The following is a 19600-nucleotide window of genomic DNA, read 5'->3' on the forward strand; positions in this document are numbered from 1 at the left end:
GCTACCTGAATCAGGAGGTTGTGAACTCAAGTCTCTCATACAGGGATACGAGTACAGTTCCACAAAATAAATATCCATGCTCACATCCCAGGATAGTGTTGAGATGCTGGTGGATTGTTAAGGGGTCTTCTTTGAGTTGAACCTCCAAAATGCTCTTTCAGAAAGTTGTAAAAGATCCCATAGAACTAATTTGAATAAAAAGTTATCCTTTAGTTAAAAATAATAATTTAACCATTGCAACATTACTGATAGTGGGAGCTTTTGTCATGTTTCTTATGTTAAAACAGTGTTTACTCTTTAAGTAGTACAGTACTGGCTGTAAAGAAGTCAAAATATCCTGGTCATGAAAGGTATACTTGATTTTTTACTCTTCCTAATCGAATGCTTCTCTTATCACCATGACACCCAACAAATCAAGTCCCTGGCTGATAAAAACAATGCTAGGATTCCTTTCATGTCAGAGAAAAGTGCCAATCTTTACTTCTACAAACTACTGTACATAAAAGGAATACTTCACATAAATATGTGTCTGTACATAATTTGAATTCATGCTTTGCCATACAATGACAAAGGTTGACCATGTCCTGTCCACTCACTACCCCATGCTGACTGAACTACATTCCCTCATTCTGACAATCCTTTGATTTTGACACTTTCATTCTTGAATTTAAATTTTGTTCACCCATTAGTCCTCCCTGTTTCTCCCAACATCTATTAGCCCATTTAAAATCCTTGCTCTCTTCCCATTTTGGCCTCTTCCACATTCCTGATTTTAATTCCTTCACAACCAGCTGCTGCACTTTGAGCGAAATCAAGAGATAAAGCTGTGGATTTCCATATTTAAACCTTTTGGCCTCTCCAAATGTTACTGAGTTCCTCCCTCTTAGACGTAACATTTGGCCTATTATCTTTTGTGAATCAGTGTCAAAATTTACGTTATTACACTCCTGTAAAATGCCTTAGTATGGTTTATTATGTTATAGAAACTATAACATGAGGGTAAGCACATATATCAAACCTAAAATCACATCTCAGGAATTAATAATACTGCACTTTCACAACAAAGTGAACATAGTTGTGGAGTCATGCAGACTTAAAACAAAAACACATTACATTTCAGTCTGTTTTTGCAGCCAACTACAGTGAACAAAGAACAGAAACTATGCTATCAGCAATTTGGCACGCACAGAGACATGCATTGCAAACGTCACACTATATCTGATTATCAATAACTTCCTCAGAATTTCTGCTGATGCTGGGAATACAGGATGTTAAAGTGACAACCGTGTGAATAATATACAATGGACACTGTTTACCTATCAATACGTTGATGCAAAAACAGATTCAGATGATAAGACTGGATATGAAGAGCTAAAGATCCAGTCAATCAATTAATTACAAAACTTCTCCAGGACATAGTTTCTATATCAATAATTAGCAGTTTTACATTGTCATTTACATAATTATTTACATATTACATGGTATCATAATGGAATTGTTCTTCCTCTCAGTGATGGAAATGTATTAAGTATAATTAAGTATTAAAGCAGAAATTTCAGGTCTAATGTTGTATGCAAGATACTGCAGTTCAATTGCAGAAAATGTTTATTTACACACATTTATTTCCTTGTGATGATATACTTTTTGCTTTTCATGCAATGCCAAATAAACACAATTTACAATCTTCACAAATACAAAGAAAGCACATTTAACACACATGCCACAGTATGAAATACCTCAGATGCATGCAGGAAGAGCATTTCAAAACTTAGCTTTTTTAAAAAAAAACAGGCCTTAATAAAAGGTGGGATCAATTGAAGCCCACCACTTTTATTTAAACTGTGATTATTTTCAAAGCTAATTGTATGTAACATTTTGTGGTGACAGTAGACCAAGATATCTTCCATTCTCTAGATGTGCAATTGGTTAAAAAGTTCCCAAATAGATCATTCCTTTTAAACTAGGCTTTGGTCATTGCACTTTAGTATGAGCAATGACCAAAGCTCCTTGGAAAAATATTAGATCATATATCCATTGGTATGAAATTCACACTACTATTTTCTACATAAGGTATTTTACCAGGAACAAGGAGGAGTTCCATCTTGTACCAGCACACAACATTGTCTAGCGTTTTAAATCTGATTGACTATATTCTGTGCAAGATGCGGAGGTTTTAGACCACTGGATGTAAATCTCCAAGAGCAACACGTTAGAAGAGCATAGATTACTTTGCAGAAGCAGTATAATCAATTGTTCTGGAGATCATTCAAACAAAGTTTGAAAGGATCTCAACAGTGATGATCTCTGAATGACCCACTGGGACAAGTGCTTTTTCTGGAATGTCCAGAGACGATGGATTAAAAGGTGAAGCAGGACCGAGTTGGACTGTGAGTTCAAATGCATTTTTGTTTCAGTAAAGCATTTTTCAAACAGATTTCTAGGCACGGTAAACTTTTTCATTTGTCACTTTTATGTACAGTGTTTTAAATGAATACATATTTTATTAACGATTGGTTGATAAACAGTGCAGTTTATATCAGAGGTCATGCTGCAATAGAGACTCAGCACAAGATTGCTGCCATACTTAGAATAATCAAAAGTATAAAGTGAAACGTGCACATTTTAGGTAGAAATAATTAATCAGCCTCTTGAACCCTGTTGCCTCTCTAACTGGGTAATTCTGGTAGCAACAGAATGACTAGATGAAAAAATTGGCCATAGAGTTGAAGGATTGTTGGAAGATCAGTAGTGTTGTCCTCTGTCCTCTCCTCCAAAGGGATGCCACTTGGGCTAAAAGAGGGTGAGAAAGAGGAGATAGCATGAAATTGGAGCTAAAAATGGGAAGAATATTGTAAAACTAGGTGTCCAGATAGCAACTTCTAAAATTGGGGGTCAGGTCAGGTAATGCCTCACCAACAAATCAAAATGCGAAAATGTGTCAATTGTATGGAGTGACATGTATTTCAAGCTGAAATCAGAGCCTCAAAGCTTTCAGTAGATAAAGTAAAATTCTCACCACAAAGTGGATGTTTACCATTTTAATCAATATTAAACCCTGAATTAAAAATCTTCATTGCAGCCTCTTTGACCTCTGCTAATGGATCTTTCATATAAATTTATTTCCACTTTAGATTTGCCCGTTCATAGTTCAGTCTTTAGACTAACTATGATCCACTTACATGACGTAACAAGCCAGAATGGTCAGAAAGTAATAATATTACAATGTATCCCAATATTAGCAAGCAAATCAGCACCTTGTGAGCCAGTAAAAACACACAAGGCTGGAGGAGCTCAGCAGGTCAAACGACATCCTTTATGTAGCAAAGGCAAAGGTGCGTAACCGACATTTCGGGCTTGAGCCCTTCATTAAAATTTGAGAAAATTCCGACAAACGTCCAAACAAAAGAGTGGGTGGGGGCAAGGGCAGGAGATGATAGGTGGAGAAAGGAGGGAGGGGACAGCAGCAATGAAGGGAGGAGGGATGACTGGTGGTTTTCTGGACACACCATGGTTGAAATAAAACACTTTTATGCTGGAGAAGCTCAGCCCTTGCCACTCTTGTGTTCGGACGTTTGTTGAATTCTCTCACACCTTGATGAAGGGCTCAAGCCTGAAATGTTGGTTCAACATCTTTACTTTTCCTGCATAAAGGACACGGTTTGACCTGCTGAACTTCTCCAGCGTTGCAGCCTTTTTACTTCAACCACGGTGTCTACAGAATTTTATTAACCTATGAGCAAGAGTAATCCCCTTGAAACTGCAAATGACCACAGACTGCTAGAGGATCTGGATTACTTCATCATTAACTCGGTGAAAACACCATCATTTCCTTAATTCCTAAGGTATTTCATAAAGTTTCTGCATTGCTTGTTTATTGTCCATTAAATTCACCGCAGAAGGTTACATATTGTAATTAACAAAGTGAGACCTTTTTATGGATTTAAGAATTGCTAACAACTGTCTATCAACCTTGCTTGCATAGAAACTGAACAATGAACATTAAAGTATCACATTTCTTTTGGTTTATGGAGATTTTTTAATGAATTTTTTCCTGCAACCTTTTCCATTTCTTAAATTTTAAATTTTTTATAATTATTTAAATAAAAATAAATTTTGACACCCAGCCCAGAAACAGGCCCATTTGGCCCAAGGCGCCCATTAACCTACAACTCCCTGTATATTTAGAATCATGGGAAGAAACCAGAGCACCCAGAGGAAACCCACACAGACACGGGGAGAATGTACAAACTCCTTACTGACAGTGTGGGTTTTGAACCCCAGACCTGATCCCTGGCGCTGTAACAGCTTTGCAATAACCGCTACGCCAACCATGCTGCCCGTATTCCACTTATTAATTTTTCTCTCTGTACTTGATGTTGAAACCACCTGCTCTTTCCCTGTGCTTTTTATTTCTCAGACTTGCTGTTCACCAGTATCCCTGTTGTGAGTGGCCCTCACTGGAGTGCCATAAACTTTGTGGATGATATGTTTCAGCTGAAGAGTGCAGGAACAAAGCTTAACTATCAAACCACACATCCTAACAAATTTGGCATTTTTGACTCTGACCTACTTGTACAATGGATTGCTTCTATATTTAGCTTGTGTCTGTAATTTCCGCACTGACCCATTTCTATTTTATATTGATAAATTTCAAGTATAGATTTCCATAGAAATATGGCTAAAATAATTTGCAATGTAAAAGTTAACTGTCTTTATAATACACATCAGTGTGAATTACAGTTAATGATTGTGTTACAGTGGAACTGTTACCACATGGGTTGGAAAAACAGGCAAAATTGAAACAAGCATATGCCATATGGCTCCTGGAGATTTCTATTCATTTTTCCACCTGAATATATTTTCCTGTCTGGATTTTGAATAATCCCTAATTTCCTGTGTCCAAAAATATTTTGATTTTAGCCAGGAATATTCTCATTGACAGCCCACTCACAGCCTTAAGGGATAGAGAATTCCAAAGATTAACAATCCATTTAGCAAATTCATTTCTACACAACTCAGTCTAAAGTGGATGTTTCTTATTTTAAAACAATGCCCCCAGTTCTAGATGCTATAGAAAATGGAAAGGGTTTTGCAGTTTGTCAAACCCCGCTTTCAAAGTTTTTTGTAGCTCAATGAGATCTTTTTCTACCAAACTCCAGTGAGTAAAAGGTAATTTTATTCACAGGATATTCCTTAATTCTAGTAATCATCCTAGTGAATCATGATTGCTCTGCCTCCAAGGCAAGATTACGTCATTCAACATGAATACCAGAATATGGAGTGCTCTGCCAAGCATTTCACCAAAATGCTACATAGCTGCAGCATGACGTCCTAACTTATGCACACTGGATTTCCTTCCCATGAAACAGTGCTTAAAAATAAAATGTATGAGGATCAAAATCAGATGGCTATTAGAATACAACATTGACCTTTCATCTCTGGAATTTGGTGTTACCCAAAATATTATGAGATGATGGACTTGCAGTGGCTGAGTTAGTTGCAACTTGGAGACAACACAAGTGACCTCAAACTACTACAGCACCATTACAATTGATGCAAAATAGAGAAAGATTATCTCTGAATTAGAACTTCTTGAACGCTGGGTTCTTCACTTTGCCCATGTCACCCTTAATCATGTGGTTGACAGTTAATGGGGGAAAAAAATCAACCAAGGAGCTGCCAAACCCTTACACACACACAAAAAAAAAAACAAATTAAGGAAGAAAAGTTTGGTAGATGAGGTTAGATGTTTGTCAATGTAGAAAATTAATGGATAAAAACAGATCAGTAGTAGCTTTCAACCTTTGTAAATTAATTTCAGCTGAAGGTTTCCCTATTCCAGCACCAATCATATTTACCAGAGCTTAGTTTAGGAAGACAATATTTTAAGGAAAACTTTTAAACTCTTCTTTCCTATAACTAAAAGTATCCATAAAGTTTATTTTCCTTCACTCTCCTAGTTTGAAATCGTTCCATTTTCAAATATGCTTGTAGGCAAAGACACAGTACCGTACTTAAGATTGAAAAAGGTTGGCCTACTTAAATTGAGTTGCACTAACTTATTACAAATGTTTTTTTTCTTTGGCTTGGCTTCGCGGACAAAGATTTAATGGAGGGGTAATGTCCACGTCAGCTGCAGGCTCGTTTGTGGCTGACAAGTCCGATGCGGGACAGGCAGACACGGTTGCAGCGGTTGCAAGGGAAAATTGGTTGGTTGGGGTTGGGTGTTGGGTTTTTCCTCCTTTGTCTTTTGTCAGTGAGGTGGGCTCTGCGGTCTTCTTCAAAGGAGGTTGCTGCCCGCCAAACTGTGAGGCGCCAAGATGCACAGTTTGAGGCGATATTAAAGAACTAATAAAGGGCAAAAATCTTTGCTTGGCCAATTTAATTTGTTTCACAATACATTCAGCTGTCTTGGAAATGAATTTCATTTTAAGGAATACATTGCCTATATTGTACAAAGTCACTAGTACATTGCATCCAATTAACAATGTCTCCTATTTTAAGCAAAAACCATTCAGATTCTCTGTTAAATTATCAGGCTTCAGAATTTGATGCAAATGCATTGATAGCTTTGTCCCTCATACTACATTCTGGTATCTTTAAATGAACTGACAGATCTATGGGACAAGTCGATAGCTGAAGCCTTTATATGGGCGCATTCAAATGTATATAGGGTAATTTCTTTTAGAACATAATATTGTGGGATACAGTACACAAGTAATTTCAGATTTAAAATATGTTAAGCATTGCATGCTTGGAGGAACATACAGATTTAAACCTATCTCACCTCCACTAGGAGTTTCCTCCCTTCATGTCTGGGTCTACTAGATTGTTCTGATTAGTTGACAACTTCCATCAGGATTGTATCATAGAACTAACAGAATGATAGAAGGTGAACTTGATCGCCAATTTTGATCAGCAGTTCCCATGTAATAATGTTCTTCAACTCTCATACTAGAGATGGTACAGTAAATTTCTTTTGGGTGGTTGCGCCACAGAATAGATTTTTTTTCGTACCTCTTTGTCCAGGATTGGGCATTGAATTGAATTTTTCTCTATTCCACAGTCTGTTCTGCATGATCACAGGATCATTTTTATTTGTCCATTTGTGGATCAAGTATTCAAAATGAATTTGTACAGTTTGAAAACAATTGCCTATGAATGTTCAGTAAGAACATAAGAAGAAATAGGAGCAGGAGTGATCCATCTGGTCTGTGGAGCCTGCTCTGCTAAAGATCATGGCTGATCTGGTCTTGGTCTCAGCTCAACTTACCCACCTTTTCCCATTGCACTTAATTCCCCTATAATACAAAAACCTATCTGTGTCTAACTATATTTAATGCTCCCTTAGGCAGATAATTCAACAGATTCACTACTCCCCAGGAAAAAGCCATTCCTCCTCATCTACTCACCACCCCCCCCCCCACCCCTCCAAACCTTGAGCATATGTTCTCCAGTTGTACAGGTTGTACCACTTTAATCAGCGACATTGGAACCTGGCCTTTATGGATCACAGAAAATGATGGAAAACAGAAATTGATCCCTAAGGGAACTCCCTATGTAAACATATTAAAGGTAGAACAAAGCTTAAAACTAGAAATAATACTGTGGGGTGGCACAGTTAGCGAAGTGATTAGTGCAAGACCTTTACAGTGTCAGCGATCATGTCCGGAGTTCAAGCATTGTACACACCAATTTATAATTTGATTGAAGAATGCAGAGATAACACGAGTTTATAAAGGAGATGGCAAACCATACTAGCAAGATAGACTTAGAACTAAGTGGGTGACATGGTTAGCACAGCGATTAGTGCAACACCTTTACAGCACCAGTGATTGGGACGGGTTCGGGCCCTGCGCTATCTGTAAGGAGTTTGTACTAACGGCAACAGATTCAAACGTCTCAGACGATGGGAGTTGCCAGACCACAGAGTGTTGGATAAGAGAGGTGCAACCCGTAATAGTCAATTTAATTCAGCTATCCTTTCATTGCTCGGACGGTAGTTAAGTTTCAACCACATGTGGATCTGGAGTCACATAGTTCAGATCAGGTAAGTAAAGCATTAATGAATGAATTGGCCTTTTACAAGAGTCTTGTACCATGGTGACTTTTATGAATACTAGTTTTGAAATAAAACATTTATTTCATTCCATGAATTGGTTCCATACCAATCCATGGAGGGATTTGAACTTAAATCTCCAGATCAATACCCCATGTTTCTGGATGCTGATCCGGCAACCACCATGGTGCAACCATATCTATTGCACAGCTCACCTCAATTTTATTTTCCATTGATGTCAATTGAAGCTGCTTTTTAATTCCTAAACCCTCAGTTATTTTTTAAACTTGACTCAAATTTGGCTCTATTAACTGCCACAAGATTACCTTTTATGTTAGTGGTTAGGCAGTGCAATCTATCACAGCATTCAAATAATGCATTCTCCTCTTTCAAATCCTGTGAACCCTATTTTTATATTTCAGTCCTCCTATGCATATTATGCATTGAATAAATCCTCCTTGCTGGCAAATTACAACACAACTTAGATTGTAACAGTTTGAATGTATGAGATGGTAGCTGAGATGTAAAGAAAATGATTTGGATTTGGGTTAGGTTTGGGATCAGGGCAAGAAGATGGCATGAATTGGTACTGGAGGGAGGTTCAAGGGCATATGGTTCACTGACTTTTGATGTTGAAGTTCGTGATGAAACTTACTGGTTGATAGTTGGGCAACCACTCTGAGATATTCAAACGATTTATTTCAATGGCAATCTTTTTCCTATGTCCGGGTTTTGTTACTCCAATTGCTGTTAGATCCTAGAACACAGAGTTTGTTACAATTGAAGGTGTCATTGTTGAAGGTGAAATTCACAATGGAAGTGGTATGAGGCCAAAGCTAACAATTACGAAACTGAGATCAGTGGTTTCCAAAAGCCAGTTAGAAATTATACACTTTCAATACCAACTGGTACTTTCTAGAGAGTAGGGTTGCAGATGATTTAACTCAATGCCATTGCAGCAAAATACAGTTGATAGAATTGATATGCATTAAGCGGTGACACTTGCACAAGTTGTCAGGAATTATGCAGTTTAATTTGTTTGTCATGTTTTGCAAAGGGTTCAATATGTGCTGCTCAATAACACCAGGCCTTTTTAACCCAAATGCTGGATGATAAACTCTCAAGATCCTGTTTAACTGGATTTTTACCCTGCCCTATATTCTCCACGTTGGCAGGATTGAGCTTCCTGAAATTTGGGTTCCATTAAAATTGCCCTCATGAGTCACGAACCCCCTTGCTGTCTCATTGAGAGATTCATAGGGGTTTCTGGGATTTCAGCTGCATTGAACTTGATTAGATGTGGGATTTTCATAATTTCATTTACAATTCCTGGGATGTAGGTAGGGTTTTGAAGGGAGAAATATGTAAAAAGTAACTTTGAATTCTCAATTTCTCATCCTATAATTTCAGTTGAAATAGACCACGTGTTTGGGCACTCAGAGAGGCCAACATGCCAAAGTGTTCCAGACTTCTATTGATAAAGAGCTTGGCAGCGATCTTCATACAGACTCATATCCAAAGATAATGGAATGACCCAGAAATTGCCAGATTATTTCTAAACGGAATTTTGTAGAAAGTTGTCCTCTGTTAACTGCAATAAATGCACAAAATCACCTGATGGATCATGATGTATGCACATTGAAAGCTGGCTCTATTTATTTTAATGCAACTGAATTTCAGTAAAGGAGTTTGATACACTCATGCCGTTATAATGCTTATTCAGTGTTTACTTTAGAAGTTTTTATTATTGCTGGATTAAAATGAGAAATGCAGGACTATATTTCACAAAAGGTCATTATTATCCTGACTTACTAGATATAGGTCCCATGGGAATAGCACATCTATACCTTCCACAGTCTACAAAATGAACTGAAATCAAAATTAAAATAAAAAATGCCTTGGTAACTGGTTCTGTTATATTTAAGATGGATAGATTATATTAGATTTTTCCTCATCATCTCCAATCAATGGACTGGAAAGTCAAGAACCCTCCTCCTTTAAAGTTTATATCAGGTTTAGAGCTATGTTGGGTGTGGTCTTTTGTTCATTGTAATAAATCATTTCAATGACTTAAAAATTTAGAACCATCTAATTCCCTTCCTTCAGACTGGAATTTTGAATCAGCGAATAGAAGAGTTGTTTCTAGTCAGCTAATTGAATGTCGCACATTATTAGAATCTCTCACCTTCGGGGGAGGTAAGCCTGGCTTAGAATGCCTTGCCCTTGAGGCTGCATGCCTCCTGTCGACTGAGCTGGTGCCATAGTTGAGGAGAAGTCCATCACTTGCTCGACATTCATCCTCCTTCTTAGTTGAAGGAGGCTGAATGGAGACGGGAGCCTTTGAGAGGAAAAATTGGGAAAGATCAGGGGTAAAATGTGAAGGAAGGAAGAGCAGAGTCTCGTGTTGGGTCAGTACCCAAACAAGGTTAGTATGGAGGATTGAAGGGAGACATCATGGGCCAATTCAGCCAACCTTCTTCCCTAGGCTTAATTTCTTATGACCTGATGCACAAAACCCTGTGCAATTCTGAACAATACACAGTTTTGAACAACTTTCTATTACATTTCCTTAATTTCATCTTAACTTTGTTTGATTTTTCTCTGATCTTCGCCTACCCTGCTGCAGTTCAATTCATACATCTGGAAAAGATTTAACAGCAAACTCCAGGCTTCAAGCACCTGCCATTAAAAATGCAGAGTAATTCCCAACACGAATCATACAGACTTTTAGTCACAGAGAACCAGAAGGCTTTTGGCCAACTGTGTCTATTTCTTGCCAGGTGATCTAATTATGGTTTCTGATGTGGGATAAGGGGAGATCAATGATTGATGCCAAAAGATTTTAATCTAAATAACATAGGTTTTAATGATTGACCACTAATTTCTTAGTAGTCATTTTCTTTTAAAAAGGGAGAACTGATGACTTTAACCAATATCAGTGGCTTGGGAAGGAAGTATAAACAATTGTACTTTAGGTTATTGTCCAATTCTTTTCAATTTAGGGTCTATTCCTAACTATCCTTGAAATGTGATTTGCTTTCTGAGGGAAGAAGCAACCTTATTGTTGTGTACTAATGTACTAAGTTGGAAGGTGAGGTACTATTCCTGAAGCTTGGAATAGGTTAGAGAGGGCAGAGCAAAAGTGAGACAGAGAATTAAAGTTACTGATGGAATTCCTGATCCATTTGAATCCCTCCCTCCAAACTCCTAGCTGCTCTGGAACTTTACAGAACTGCCTGTTATCCACTGCTATGTAATCCAACATTTTACCTCCTATTTTGTCTCAAAACTTTTCCTGAAATGGTGACTCAGGCAGATTGACAGATGTTATACAGGTCAGCACAACATCGTGTTGCAACTGTGCTGTAATATTTTCTGTTTATTGGCCTCTGCCACTCAAAATAGCAAAACTGCAGACCACTCACAGTAACGCAAGTTCTTCCAATTCCCTTAATTTTTTTCATGTGCCAACTCACCCCCCCCAAATCAAGTTATCTCATGCAGTAAATGGTTTTATTATTGTCCATTTCAAATTCTTATCAATTTTAACTTGAAATTGATGCTACATGGTTATATATCCATTTAATTAAAAAATAAAACTTCAGAGGAGAAATAATTTTTAGCTGCCATAAACCTAACTATTCCCAAATTTGATGAAATTTCATCGACCTGAACAATTGACTCTATTTCTCTCTCCATGAACGCTGCATGACTTTTCTGTATTACTGTTGGCCTGAAGTCATTTGTAAAGCATACAGGATAAAATTCCTGATGAAGGGTTTCAGCCTGAAATGTTCACTATCTATTGCTTCCCTGGATGCTACCTGACCTGCTGAGTTCCTCCAACATTTTGTGTGTTGCTCCAGACTAAGATAAATTTAAATTTAGACATACAGCACAGTAACAGGCCCTTCCAGCACACAAGCCCATGCACCCCAAATACACCAATTAACCTACACTCCCTGTACGTTTTTGGAGGATGGGAAGAAACCTACACAGACATGGGGAGAACATTAACGTACAATCTCCTTACAGACAGCGCTGGATTTTAACCCCTGTCGCTGGTGCTGTAATAGCACTACGCTAAATGTTAATAAGATTTCTTTCCCAATGATAGCTTTTACTGTTATTATCTTTTTATTCCAGGCTTATTTAATGAGTTGAAATTCAATTCCCCAGCATACTTGGTGGTATTTGCATTTATAGATCTAGTCCAATGACTTAACCTCTACATCATCGGCAATTATATCTCACATCTCAAAAGATACATAAAAATAAACCAGAATTTTCTGCTTGGAGTTTTAGCTGTGGTATAGATGTTGGTACCTTTTTGCATTCCACGTGCATTCTACACGCATGAAATTAAGACCCTTTGGATAGAATTGGGGGAAACGTTAACAAAAATTGTGGGGGTGAACTTCCCTCTTGACCCAGAATTGTTTCTTCTGTGGAAGTTATCTTCTCCAGAAGTAAAATCTAAACTTATTAAAATTGCGTTGTCAATAGCCAGGGAATGTGTAGCGGTAACATGGAAATCCAAATCCGTACTTCACATTGATCTTTGGAACATGGAAGTGCAAAGTTGTATTCCCCTTGAGAAGATTTACTTAGAAACGAATAGATATAGTATGTTCATCAAAATTTGGCAACCTCATTTAAGTGACTTAAATGGCCAGATTGTATAATTCATTTTGATATTTGTCAATTAGAAATTTTATACTTTTAAAATGATTTGACTCTGAGATGTTGAACCTTGCTACTGTTGCTTTTTCTTTTCTATTTTCTTTCTTTTTATCTCCCTTTATTCGCTGCTGTCTGTCCCCTTTTTGATTCTGAGGAGGGGACCTGGGAGAACAGGGACTCTCCTTTTTTCCCCCGACCTTATGAATGGTTTTTCTATGATTTTATATTCAATGTATTATTGTTATAATATTGAGTCTTGTATTCTATTTTTTTTCTTAAATCTAAATAAAATATTTTTTTTAAATGACATCTCCATACCAAATACTTGCCATTCTCTGCTTTAACCCTTTCAAGATTAGTTTTCTTCCTTAAATGGATATGTAAATATAATTGCAACCTATAAGTAATAAGAACTTGAATACAAAATCATTTCATGAGAGAACTTAATTTTTTGATTTTCAGGACCACTTGAGAAAGATTAAAATGTAATGGAATTGGAAGAATATGTGTTACTAAGGGTGGCTTGTGGAATTTTCTTACTTTGATAGTGGTAGGGAGTCATTGAGTACTTTGCATGAATCACCATGTCAGGAAAGGCTTGAGAGAAAATAGGTTAAGAGTTAGATTCTACAACAGTGAATGATATAATTTATGACAAAAAATCTGCAGTCTTAGTAAGAATCAAAACCAGTCTTTGGCGAACAACGTACTTAATTATTACAGGGAACCTTGAGTGCTTCCTTTGCATCTTATGGTGTAAAGAGTCTATAGTTTTCCTGGAAACCATTCTGACTAAATAATCAAAAACAGCTTTTTCCTCATGCACTTTCACTTTTTGGGTGATATGCAATGGAATGTGATTGCAGCTGGGAATTTTTCTCTTTGTGTCTTATGCACAAACCTTGGTGTGCGTATTAATATATAAACATTAAGGAGTTTGTATGAAATATTTGCCATTTTAATGGATTCCACATTGCTCAGGTAGTATTATTTAAACACACATATTGCATTCGAAGGCCAATGTCACACAGAGGTATCTCACTCGGTCTCTTTTAACACTAGTTCCTCCTGGTGTTGGCAGACTTACCTCAGGGGTCATGCGGCTGATGGTTGGAATGTCATAGCCAGCATTGATGAAGTTAGCAGCATGCTGCTGGAGTTGGAATTCACTGAGCCAGTTAAAAACTGTCTCTGGGCTCTGGATAGAGGATGACAAAAAAAATGGAATGGGAACAGGTTAGAATTCAGTGGTAAAAATCTAACCTTAAGATGTCACATCCTCCAGAAATCTGGAGGTAGTTAAGTCTTGAAAAGTAATGATGAATTATTTTAAAGCAGCATGTGATGTTGCAGAAAGTAAATGGTCAGACGCACAACACCACAAAGCCAACAAAATGGAGGGATGGGTTGACATGATGGCAGTCACACGTGACAATCGTCACCATTGATTATAACTTGGCAATTGTTTCAAACAAGGTTAGATAACGAGCAAGAATCCTTTCCCACTTGGTGTCATTGACACCAAAAGGGGAAAAAAAAACCTCCCATTCCATCATAGTAAATTCTTATTAGGTAAACCCCTCAGAGTCAAGGATGTTTTGCTTTTACTATAATACTGAGAAGTTCAAAATGCTTGTGTGGGAATTCTTTAAATATTGCACATCAGTTGCCACACAGGCCTGACAGACACAGGCTAGATGGTTCAAAATGATTGGAGACCAATGTTATATTTGTATTTTGGCACATACATACATTCTAAATGTGCTTTCTCCCCTTTGACACACATACAGACACAAACTACCATGATATTGCCCAGACGTTTTTATCTTGTACACCCATCAATTTGATTCCTCTTTTTTTCAATTATCCCTCCCCATCTTCATCTCTCTCCTCTCTCTCTAAATCAACATCCCACTTTTGGTCTAATCCCTCATGTCCTTCCTTCAGCTCACCCCTTACCCTTGTAATTCTTTCATTATTCCATGACTGCCTTTCTCTCTCTTACATCCTGTATTCTCATATTTACTCTGCACTTTTGCTGCCTGCCTCATAAGAAATAGGAATCAGCCATCTGGCACTTCGAACCTGCTCTGCCATTCAGTAAGGTCATGGCTGATCGTGGCCGTGGACTCAGCTCCACTTACCTGCCTTTTCTCTATGACCCTCAGTTCCCCTACAATGCAAAAATCGATTTATCTGTATTTTAAATATATTTGATGAGGCAACCTCTACCACTTTCTTGGACAGAGAATGCCACAGGTTCACTTCATTGGGAAAGCAGTTTCTCCTGATCTCTGACCTAAATCTACTCCCCTGAATCTTTAGGGAATATCCCCTAGTTCTAATCTCACCTAGTTGCTTCAATCTTACCCATTCCTTTCATAATTTTATATGTTAGGATATGATCCCCTCTCTTTCTAAAATCAAGCACGTATTATCCCCAAATTCCAGTGAGCAAGTTCCTCTTAATCACTCCTAGAGTGCCACTTAGCTCTACTTCTCAGTTGCCATTCACTAACCCCCCCCCCCACAACTGTAGGTGCTGCAGCACCCAAAGCCTGCACCTTAACCCAGACTCCCCTCCATCCCCAAATGAATCTGCAAATAATCCTCCCAATACTGCTTGACATCAATAGTTTGAAGCCTGCTCATTTCTCTGCTAGTGGGCACTACCGTGTCACCACCTCCCAAACCTGTAAACTCTACCACCAAGGGCAAGAGAACACCCTTTTACAAATATGCGTGGAATTTTTTCCCCCCAAAGATTTTTGCTGGAAGGCTTATATAAATTCTTCAAATCTTCATTTATTAATGCTAGTTGCAATTGCAGACAAAGCTTCATTGTTTGAGCAGCAAACTAAGCTGACTGCAGAAGTTCACGTTGACTGAATGATATCCAAGTTCTCAAGGTAATAAAACAAAGCAGGTATGAAACCCACAAAAATAACCCACAAAGTGATGTAACTTAGATTTCTGTGGATCTATTGGATATTTCTCCTGCTACATTCAAGCAAAATGCCAAAGCTAATACTATTTCAATATGTACTTTGTATACTTAACCATAACCATATAACAATTTACAGTACGGAAACAGGCCATATCGGCCCTTCTAGTCCACACCGATTTACAGGAAACTCCACTAGTTCCACCTACCCACTCCCTTGCCCATAACCCTCCAACCCCCTCACATCCATGTATTCATCTAGCCTCCTCTTAAATGACAATTGACGAAGAAAGATTTGGATTAAGATATGGAATCTTCCAGAAGTCTGTAGTCTTGATGTAATTTTTAAAATTTAATGTAAAGATCATCAATCATCTTCAAAACTATTGCAGATAAATAGAATACAAGACTGTAATTTGGAAAACAGAGCAAGTTAAGGGACTTAGAGGCACTTTCAGGAGACAAAAAAGGAATGAAGCAAATTTGGAAAGAAGTCTGTTAATTGGTTTGGCTTAGAAAAAGAGGAGGGAGAGACAACAGAGGTAGGAAATTAACAGGCTCTAGATTGGTGTTAATGAATTTATAAGTTTGGCATGCTTGGTGTTAGTTGTGTTGATTAGGTTCAGAACAGAACACAGTACAGCCCTTCGACAGACAGGGAAGAGGGATTTAGAAGATGGTAGTATAAACTGGAGGCAAATCAATTTGTGGCTTGGATTCATAGCCAATCACAATACAAAAAGTTGATGTACAAACTTTTATTATTTACCAGTGGGCATAGTAAAAACAATGCCCACTTTAGAATCTAGCAATCTGGCTTACTGGGGAACTATTTGTATTTGACTAAGAGTATCTTGCAATTTTCAAAATTACTGCCTGATGAACCCCATGTCTTGACTGCACTCCCATTTCAATAGAAGGTAGCTCGTGTGCTTTCTGCTCAGATAGTGCAGTAGCCACAGCTCATAGAGGACCTTGAACACATGGAGGCAGGGAAAGAATATCTCATGTGTGTTTGGTAAATTTGGAAAAATATTATATTTTGTTTAATAGTTCAAACATTTTCAATATGTTTTAATTATAAAATTATAAAAAGGCACCTTAAGTAATTAATGTACTTAAATTTTTAAGAATATTTTAAATGGAAACTGCGTTGGCTTCCATTGAAATAATTTTTAGAATGGCAGTATATGCACATATTGTTGCTTGAGTACATGAAATGTAAGACATATTTTGTTCCATAATTCAAACAATCCTGACAAACTCCCCACTAATTCCCCTCTCTAATCTCCATTCACTTAAAGAATACACGTCTTTGACATGAATAAAAATTAGTACTTATTGCATCTGCAAGGCTAGAAGTAGTATAAGACTTGCCATTAACACTGGAATGTCAAACCATAGACCCAAAACAAAAACACTTCAGTAATTAATAATTACAACCTGATCATAGGTACATGTCTGTATGATGGAGATAACTCAACGCCCATCAGGGTGAAAATATTTTTGAGCGGTGTTCTTGTCAACCTGCCTAAGCTGACTAATTGTAAAATGCATCATCAATAATGATTCAATTTGGGCAACTGTATCTTTACAGTACATCATTTATTGAGAGTGAAAAACTATTCTCCACAAGATAATGTATCATATCTGTCCATTATAATAGCTAATCCTAATATTTTTGGTCTGGTCAAAGCAAATGTTTAGTATGGCATAGACTTAAGATTCAAATACGGATATTTTGCAAAGGTTGATTTTTTTTTTTAATTGTCCACCTGAATACATTTCAAGAAACTTGTCTTAGGTAGGTAGTATTCATTAATCTCAGAATGTCAAGGTAACTGCACTTTGTACTCTAACAAAATTCAGTCCCCTTGAAATCAAAGCAACTACATTTTGGAAACAAAGTGTTGCTGCTGGTATTTTGTGTAATTAGCATTATTAACTGAGAACAACATTCTGCTCTTGTTAATGTCAGCTAGTATTTTGGTTCAGAGCCCAATTCAAGGACTTGATCAAGAAATATAAACCAATACTTATAGTGCCACACTGAAGGAGTTCTGCGGTCTGATACAGGAAGTTAAACTGAACCCCACCTGCCCTCTCAGGCACAAAAAAAATCCCAAGACATACTTCAAACAAGACCAAGGAGCACTCCTACAGTACCCTGACCAATATTTCTAATTAATCCACAAAAGACTCAATTTATTTTATAAAATTGTAGGATACGGTGTGCAACTCCTTTCTTCCCGAGATCCAAATTTTTGATTTTATTGACATCAAAGATCTATTGATCTCAGCTTCCAATATATTCAAAGTTCATGCACCATTAATCTTTTAAGCTTAGACTTTCAAAAAGTTCACAACCTTTGAAGTAAAGCTAGTTTTATCCCTGTCCTAAATAACAGCCCTTTAACATGAACCTATGCCCCAAGTTTTAGAATCCCCAGCCAAACGATACAGCTTTCCAGCAAACACTCCATTAATCTATCTCCAAATATTGTTTCAATGAGATCATCTCTCATTATTTTCAACTTCAGCAAATATTGGCCAAGTGCCTTAATCTCACCTCATTTATCAATCTCATTAACCAGGAAGCAATTTTATTAATCTATGGAGGATGCTATTCTTTAAACCAAAACTACGCACAATACCCTTGATCTTACTGGAACTCCAGATATGTATAGCAAGACTTTTATACTTTCGTGCTCCAGATTATTTGGAATAAAATTAACCTATGGATTTAATATGGCATAACTTTGGCACGTATTTTTTAATCTTTATTTTCTATTGATCATTATAGGAGTGAAGCACAATAATTTTAAAATGATCAGTTTGTCAAACTGATCCAGTGATTGAAAAGTCTCACTCAGCCCGTTAAGCTATTAATCACAATTAATTTACCCAGAGATTTTCAATCTCTAATAATGCTCTGATGGATTTCTATCCTTAACCTGTCAAATGTATGTACATAACATTTGAAAATGTTCTAGAAAAGTCTGCTCAGCTCAGTACTTCACTAGATCTCTCTTCAATGCTATTAGCAGCAGAGTTAAGTCATGTTTCTTTAAAGCAGAAATCATAAAGCAAATTAATTGTAATTTTGGAAATCAAGGTTCAATCGTTGTTATAGCAACATCTGCATCCACAAGTGGCTGCAATGACAACTCAGTCCCTAATAAAACTGAAGAAAGGGAGTGTGTACCACAACAAATTTTGCATTTCACTCATCCTATTAATTTAAATGGAAATTCTGTACTAAATTTCATGGACATTGCTTACGTCAATTGCTTTCTAAATATAATTACAAGAGATTGAGTTGTCTGGGACTGTACTTCCTGAAATTTAGAAGAATGAGAGGGGATCTTATGGAAATTTATAAAATTATGAAAGGCATAGATAAGGTACAGGTAGGTAAGTTGTTTCCATTGGTGGGGAGACCAGAACTAGGGGACATAGCCTCAAGATTCAGGGTAGTAGATTTAGGACAGAGCTGAGGAGGAACTGCTTTTCCCAGAGGGTGGTGAATTTAAGGAATTCGCTGCCCATTGAAGCAGTGGAGGTGACCTCAGTAAATACTTTATTTTTAAGACAAGGTTGAATAGATTTTTACATAGTAATTAAGGAGTATGGGGTAAAGGTAGGTAGGTGGAGATGAGCCATCATCAGATCAGCCATGATTTCATTGAATCGTGGACCAGCACGACAGGCCAGATGGCCGACTCCTGTTCCTATTTCTTATGTTCTGTTGATTGTGGTTCAGATGTCAACCTATGACTTAAACGAAGCAGTAAAATTAAACTTTTTCCAGTTAACTGAGATCCAAACTGACCACTGTGATATTAGATATTGGGCCCTTGCCCTATTCCCAATGGTTCAAATGCCTGTTGCATGTGGATGGATCATTCTGATTT

At 37.3% G+C, this 19600-nt stretch overlaps 1 protein-coding gene across 11 annotated transcripts in view; it reads right to left on the minus strand.

The window, feature by feature from the left end:
• caskin1 (CASK interacting protein 1) overlaps positions 1-19600 on the minus strand; it is a 444274-nt gene that overhangs the window by 28434 nt on the left and 396240 nt on the right. For 6 of the 11 annotated variants that reach the window (XM_069907320.1, XM_069907325.1, XM_069907322.1 and 3 more), the window contains 3 exons: positions 13830-13940; positions 10245-10397; positions 8715-8816 (listed from right to left, as the gene is read on the minus strand). The exons of 2 other annotated variants lie outside the window; for them this stretch is intronic. In XM_069907320.1, coding sequence (XP_069763421.1) covers positions 8715-8816; positions 10245-10397; positions 13830-13940 — 366 coding nt within the window. The remainder of the gene's footprint in view (positions 1-8714; positions 8817-10244; positions 10398-13829; positions 13941-19600) is intronic. 3 more of the 11 variants (XM_069907330.1, XM_069907323.1, XM_069907329.1) reach the window with 1 other exon arrangement.

Source organism: Narcine bancroftii, chromosome 12 (assembly GCF_036971445.1).
Source record: "Narcine bancroftii isolate sNarBan1 chromosome 12, sNarBan1.hap1, whole genome shotgun sequence".
Taxonomy (NCBI): domain Eukaryota; kingdom Metazoa; phylum Chordata; class Chondrichthyes; order Torpediniformes; family Narcinidae; genus Narcine; species Narcine bancroftii.